This window comes from Metopolophium dirhodum, chromosome 5 (assembly GCF_019925205.1).
Source record: "Metopolophium dirhodum isolate CAU chromosome 5, ASM1992520v1, whole genome shotgun sequence".
NCBI lineage: Eukaryota > Metazoa > Arthropoda > Insecta > Hemiptera > Aphididae > Metopolophium > Metopolophium dirhodum.
In genome coordinates, this window is record NC_083564.1 from 16,260,485 (window position 1) to 16,268,588 (window position 8,104).

Below are 8,104 nucleotides of genomic sequence, written 5' to 3' on the forward strand. Positions count from 1 at the left end.
CGATTAAAAAATGTTGGCTCATTAAAAATCATTTAAGTGATTATCAGTGTATTGAGTATCATACGCTGTATGATTACATAATAAATTGACAAGAGCATTTAATAACAGCAGCATGCGAGATTACACCGCGAGATGTTTTGATATTTTAGTTGGAAAAAAACGAAATATTACCGCAATGCTTTATAAGAATTGACGTAGCACATATGGTAAAACTATTTTGTCGAATTCCATACTTTAAGGGTATTCAAAATAAAAAATTAAAAACTTTTTATGTGAGCTGCTTACGTTTAATTTTAACCTCCTCGACACTAAATGAATTTAGCGAAATATTAACTGCCTTGTTAATTGTTGCAAAATCTGAACCAGATGGCTGGGTTAAAGATACTATCGACACTCCAGCAGAATCTAGTAGACTCTTGTTGCTTACCCGCGCGCGTCGGCCGGACGCACGCCACAAAGCTCGAACCAAAGGCAGGTCCCCAGGGATCGCAGAGCATCTGCTTACACATACAACTGCCCACCCGTCAACCACGAAAAAGCTCCGCGCTCAAGGTGCAAGCGATCGGTGCGGACCGAATCGCGGAGCGCGGACTCACGGCAAAATCAATAACCGTGTTTCAGGCGTATCAACGCACTGAGGAAGGGCAGTCCTGATAGGCACGTCAAAAGACCTCGACGTGGGTCCCCAAATAAGGACGACCGAGGTGATGGAGGGCACCTTCCTTCTCCGCACGGGAACAAACTACCCGAGTAGGGGTACCATACCACCTGCGACAAACCAGTGGGCTTGGGGGAGAGGCGCCAGCACACGGTGGGCGAAGCAGGCGTGTTGGCGCTTCTAGCGTGAACCTGACTGAGAGTACACGGGCCCAGCCAACTCGTGTACGAACACGTGCAAGACAGAAGTCTGGCTGAGAGAAACCTGTCGACAGGCACCCAAACCCGAGTAATCGGTACGGCATCCAGCAAAAGAAAACCGTACCACTCCAAAAAGGTCGCACCGTGGCAGCGTAAAAACTGCTCAGATGCCGATGCTAGTGGGCAAAAAGTCGTTGTGAGTACTTTGGATAACGGATCCTTCAATCTCATTCCGCGGGCGGTGGGTGAGCCCCACTAAAAACCCGACATTGCCGACGCCCGATCGGTATCAGTGCCCCGTCGAGCTTTGTGGCGTGCGTCCGACCGACGGGCGCGGATACCTCGCGTGCTCGCGCTCGCCGGCCGCGCGTTTACGGCTTATGTGGATGGTCTCGCGGAGACTGTCGGGAGTAGCGCCTTAGTAGAAGGGGAGCTATTTGACTGGGTCGAATCCAGCGCTCGCCGACGCGGATCAACGAGACCCACCGATCTACCTCGTACGAGAGTAGCCGGCGGGGACCGTCAGTATGGCGCCAGGGCGCCCTGATGTAAACCCGTCGGAGGGACGTGACCCCGTCATCAAAAGGCGTGAAGGAGCCGCCTTTGCGATAAATGGCTAAAGGTGTAACAACCCCCGAGGGAATCGTCTTATGCTCCCCGTCACACAGTGGTTTACAATACCTACCTACATATAAAATATATAATAGATACATAATACTTTTTAAAAGGTATGCCAACTAGGCATGTCAAAAAAAAATTTACCAGGCCAATATATACTGTACTATAGAGATTATAGAGGTACTACGAAAAAATGTTTTTCCTGCTATAGAATCTTTTTATTTTCCGTCTAATATATTGTTATGAATATTGTACACCTAATAATACTAAGTCAGTAGGTACTTAAATAGTTTAAATTTAAATATTTATTTAAATTAAATACACTAATACACTATAATCTATTATTGAAAAACCATTGTATATAAAACAAATCAAAAGAAATGTCCAGTCTCACATAAAATACTTAATACAAAGCAGTTTTTCTTTTTCAAAGAAGTCCAAAATGATCAGCTTCGTCTAGAAAACTCTTTTAGAATCCTTTAAAATATATATGTCTTATCATATTTTATACCAAATTTGTACTATCATTTATACCAAAATTATTAAAATAAAAAATTGTAGTGCTTGCTACGTGACCCCTATACTTCACCCCTACACATTGTAAGAATATACGAATATCTAATGTACAAGGGTAACACATAGATGGTCGGGATGATGTCAGCGTAGTGCACAAAACCCTGGGAGAGCAACATTATAATTGTAATGAATTAGATCTTGGCACTGTGAAAACACGGCCGTGGGTATACGCACTTTTTATAACGATAACCCGTATCGAACAAAGGCACATCTGCAACCCTGAGTCATAGGTCAGTGTCCGCTCTCCGAAATAGTCAACCATCTAATTATGGAAGGCCACTGTGAGAACCACCGACGCGGTCCACCAGGGATCTAGTAAAGGGAGGGGACAGGACTATATAGGAGCCCTGGGATCGGCCCATTATTCAGACGTGACCTTTCCACCGTAACGTACGCACTCCTGTACCTCTTTGATTATGGTAATCACTATTTTCCTGATGGACTTAGATTATTTTCGTTAACGAGGTATTTCGGACTTAAGAGATATTCGAGCAATCGCTATTTTCTAAGACACCAGTATCCGTCGTTAATTCGAATAGCTGCCAGTATAAATTTAACTTATCTTTTTTACAATTTTTAATAAATAATTCATCGAACTACAAATTGTTGATCATTTGACGCTTCTACCAAAATCCTATCTTGTCTCTATCTCCTGTAAGACAGGTGCACGCGACATGCTTTATTCAGAATTGTTAGAGCATAAACATTAAGCATGCAAATTTTTGCATTATATTATACAAAAAGTTACCTTATAAATAAGAATATGGGGGTGTTAAATTTTATTTGATTCCCTAAGACATAGGTTACACTTTAAAGTATAAAGCACAATATAATTGATTTACATAATGTATTTATTAAATTATATTTTGTTACAATTATACATAAGAACTTATAATACATATAATTTTCAAAATAACATATATTTAGTTTAAATTAATAATATGAATATATAAATATTATAATCATAGGCGTGGGCACGGGTTAGATAGGTAGGGCTGATTGGGCTTTAGCCCCACCTGAACCTTTTCTTAACGAGTTGGGTACTAGGTACTTCATGAAGTTATGACTAAAATTAAATATATTATCTTTAATCATGGGTATTAAACATGTTTAAACCATGCTTCAACCGGACTCTCTGATGTAAGCGCTAAAGCTCGTGGATTAATTTTTAAAATGCAATCTTCTTATTTTATATTTGCCCTCAATATGCTGAAACCTATTTTTTCAGTTATGCTAAAAGTTAGTACAAATTTACAAAGTGGAGAAATTAATCTTGTAACAGTTGTTAATTCGATAAAATCTTTAAAGCTAACAATAAGTCAATATTGGTCTGATGACGAAGAATATGAAAAAATATACAACAATGAAAATAATATTGACATTCCTGATGTAAAAAAACAAAAATATCAAAAAAGGTTGAAGACAACCACGATCATCAATATTTTCAGGAAACTAAATAGATGAAATGAAAAATTCTTGCTTTAATTTTGCACTTGATCAAATTATATCTGGATTAAATGTTCGATTCAACCAAGAAAGTCTTAAATGAATCGAAAGGGTTGGGAATTTGGTTAATCTCGAGACTAAATAAGAAGATATTTAATTTTTAAAACATAATTTGACATTAATGTTAATGAAATAAAATTATTAAAAAACATGGCTGGCACTGAAACATTGAAAGGAACATCAAATAAAGAAGTTTACGTTTAGATAAAATGGCTCAACGAGAGAGATTGATAAACTATTTTTAAAAATATTTGAATTGTTTTTAAGAGGATTAATGCAGAATCATTTTTTCTATGTTTTTAAGTAATATTAGAGTAAATCACCCATTACAAAAAAGATGGAAAATAATATTTTTGGGGAAATGACATATCGATTTTATAGTTTATTGTTATTTGACTTAGTTTTCAATCTTTAATATTAACAAAAAAATTTTGGAAATTAAAATTATGTTTAAATTGTTTTGAGACAATAGTTAGACGACTCGATGCCATACCCTCAAAAATATTATTTTCCTTCTTTTTTGAAATGGCTGATTTTACTCCAAGATTACTTAAAAACATAGAAAAAATGATTCTGTGTAAATGCGTTTTGTCTATATTGCGCGTGGGCCAGAGAGAGAAAATAAATAGTGTGCTGACATCCTCTTAAATCATTCGTTACTATTCCCGTTACAAGCTGTGCCTTTTCTAAACTCAGTGTTATTAAAACCAAGCTTCATTTCAGTATGAACCAAGAAAAATTGAATGCTTTTTTATATATGTTTATTGAACAAGAAAAAAGGGGAAACAAAAATTATGATGAGGTTATTGAAGAATTTAAATATTTAATTGAAAGATGTTCGGGCCGGGACGATACAAATATAGACCGTGCGCCCAGTACCACTAGGATTTCGCGCAACGCTCAAACAACGACCGAACTATGTATTTGTGTGTATATCTGTTATAGCTCAGCTAGAATTGGTTGGGTTCGCCGCGCAAATACTAGTGAGCTATGTGGTGTGGTGATGTGTAAGGTGTGTATATGTTTGGGCGCGTATGCTTAAAAACTAATGACAAAAAAGGTAACTCTAATAAATAAATAAATGAGTAACATGGTTGCTGGTAAAAATGAGTTGCTGTATTGTACACAATAATCAAAAAAAGTAGTATATAAATCACAGCAACATCAAGTATAAAAAATAAAAACAATCTAGATAGATAATAATATTGGCCGTTTTAACTGTAAGCTAGTAAAGGTATAATATAAGCTACTGGCTCAACAATACAATAAACTAATAATATGGCAAGCTATTTGAGCTGCTAAAGAATAATATAAATATGTGGCCCAACAATATAATAATTGATGGCAGCTAATTGAGCTGAAATATAAAATATATAATAACAATAAATAACTCACAGATCGTGGAGCGCAGACTGGCCAGCTGGTCCTGTAGCTAATCACTATACAATGTTAACACAATAAATTATGAGAAATATAATAATTGACAAGTTACAATAATTGCAAATTATGTATAATATATGACAATAAATAAAATAAGTCTTCGTGGCGATTTGAGCTTGCACAATATATTATTATAATAATACTTTAGTAGCGATTAGCGCTCACTTAAAATGAATTAATAAAAATACAAAGATGGCGATTCGCGCCCAAAATTTTCAATATAGTATATTGTAATAATATAAAAAGAACGGCGCTTTGCGCACGTAAAAATTATAGTTCTACGTTAACACTACGTAACGGACTGGTGACATCTTGGGCGGCCGTGCTACACGTACCGGCTCGTCCGGCCTTTTTAATCTACATATTATATAACTCACAGCTGACACGGACAATTATACTAAAATAAAAACAATAATATCAACATAATATAGGGACGAACAGGTAACAGATATGTGTGTGTGTGTGTGAGTGTATGCGTGTGCCGGCCGGTGGTGAGATATGCGTTACGGTCTTAACATTCTCCCCCCGTTGAAGCCTGCTGGTCTTCAACTAAATTATGCTCTTCATGTACTGGTAAGCGGCACAACTTTATGGTTAGTCGACGCATTTGAGCTCCAGTTGCTGTCCTTAACGTCACTACTCATATCAATCCATCAACTCCAGGATAAATTTCAATCACTAAGCCTAACTTCCATTTGGTGGGAGGTAGGCAGTCGTCTTTGATAATCACCACATCTCCCTTTTTTAATTGCGTTCCTTTACTGGTCCACTTTCCGAGAGGTTGTACTTGTGGAAGGTACTCCTTTGACCATCTATTCCAAAAGGTTTGCATGAGGTTCTGAACCAACTTCCAACGCTTAAGGCCACTTGTCGGTTCCCCAGAGCTGTCTGGTTCATCTGGAATCATCATTAGACCTCCAATTAGAAAGTGAGCTGGTGTTAAGGCTTCAATCTCGGACGGGTCACTGCTAAGTGGCGTAATCGATCTTGAGTTTAAGCAAACTTCTATTTGACAAAGGAGGGTCCGTAACTCTATGCTCGTAAGCTTGAGCTCTCCCATTACTCGTTTTAAGTGATGTTTGGTGCTCTTTACTGCACTAGACCATAGACCTCAAAAATGTGGCGCTGAGGGAGGATTGAAGTGCCATTCGATACCTTCCTTTGCAACTTGATCACTAGCTCTTCTCATCATTGATACGAGTTCCCTTTGAGTTCCCACAAAATTTGTGCCATTGTCACTGTAGATTTTGGCACATTTTCCTCGTCGGGCCATGAAACAGCGCAGAACAGCTAGAAATGGAGAAGCAGAGAAAACTTCAGCCAGTTCCAAATGCATAGCCTTTGTAGAAAAACAAACGAATATGGGAATCCACGCCTTTTTTGCGGGTACTCGTCTTAAACCGCTACGTACGTAAAAGGGCCCAGCAAAGTCAACACCCGTGATTGTGAACGGCCTCGCACATTGAAGACGATCCTTCGGAAGAACTGCCATGAGTGGTTGATCAAATCGCGGACAAGCTCTTATGCACTTGATACATCGTCGTACTACTACTCGTACATTTGCTCTACCCAGTAAAGGCCAATATTGACGTCTCACTTCAGATAACAATGTTTGAGGGCCAATGTGAAGAAGCTCGCGATGATAGGATTCAAAAATCATAACTGTGATCTTGTGAAATGAAGGAAGAACGATGGGATGTTTGCGGTTTTCATTGATGTTTGAGTTTTGCAATCTTCTGCCCACTAATATCAATCCATTTTTTATAAATGGATTCAAGCACCGCAACTTACTATTTTTTGGAACTTCTTGTCCCTTTTCCAGTGCTATGAACTCTTTACGAAACACTTCTTGTTGAACTATTCTTAAAACCGTTAACTTAGCCTCTCTCAGGTCTGATATCTGGAGCGGCCCTGGCTCTCTGAAACCTTTATCTTCTTTGATGTACCTTGTATACCTTCTTAACCAGGCGATTCCTCGAAGCATCCGGTTCCATTCCGAATATTGGTTGATCATATGAGTCACTGGATTGGTTGTTATTAACGCCAGCTTCATCTTGTGAATTTCAGGTAGCTCTTCTACATCGTTCATTAACGTGGGTTGAATTTGCCAACTTGCATTATCTTCCTCCAACCATTTGGGTCCGCTCCACCAGATGTCTGCTCTGATCAATTCTGCCGGACTTATACCTCGAGATATGTTATCGGCAGGGTTGTCATGGGTACGTACATGTCGCCATTGATTTACTTCTGTTAGTTCTAATATTTGATTCACTCGATTCGCTACAAATGTTTTTAGTCTTGAGGAGTGACTATTAAGCGAACCTGAAACTATCGTCGAATCAGTCCATAAGTAAATGGTTGCACTGTCTATGCCCCATGAATCTGCTACCTTTGTCTCTAGTTGTGCTAAAAGAAGCGCTCCACTTAACTTAAGTCGTGGGACAGTAGCTCCCTTCAATGGAGCCACTCTTGATTTCGAGAATAAAAAACGAGAGTGCCATTTACTAGTGTTATCTAGACATCGTATATACATACATGCTCCATATGCCTCCATCGATGCATCACAAAATCCGTCCACTTCTAGTTGTTCATCCCAGTTTATTTGTTATTGCCACAACTGTTGAAGGAATATTTTTCCTGTAATGAGTACGGGACCCAAGAATCCTAATGGATCAAATACTTTGTTCAAGTCCGATAATAGCTTTCTTTTGGTAAGATTTGCTCTGTCAGCAGGAATCGTGATACTGAACCTGAATTGATCAACAAAAGGCTGCCAATAAAGCCTTAAGGATTTTATAGTATCTCCGTCTCCTAGATCTAGAATAAAAAGAGCATCATCCTGATTTTTGACTATCCTCGCGACAATTGATGGCGAATTGGAGCACCATTTACGTAGTGGTAATTTTGATGAGTTCAGGATTCTGGCTATGCTCTCATGTAATTGCATACATTCCTCCTCAGTGTCACAGCCAGTCATCAGATCTTCCATGTAAAAGTCACGTAAGATGACTTCCGAAATCTTGGCGCTACTTTTCTTTGCTTCTTCTCCAAGCACCACAAAACATTGCGTGGTCATGAATGATGCCGATGTTGTGCCATACGTTAC

General features: G+C 38.6%; 1 protein-coding gene across 1 annotated transcript; it reads right to left on the minus strand.

Moving 5' to 3' along the window:
- Positions 1-6,109: 6,109 nt before the first annotated feature.
- LOC132945561 (uncharacterized) lies at positions 6,110-7,552 on the minus strand. The gene has a single exon (XM_061015335.1). The coding sequence runs from the start codon at positions 7,550-7,552 to the stop codon at positions 6,110-6,112; it is 1,443 nt and encodes a 480-aa protein (XP_060871318.1).
- Positions 7,553-8,104: the final 552 nt, after the last annotated feature.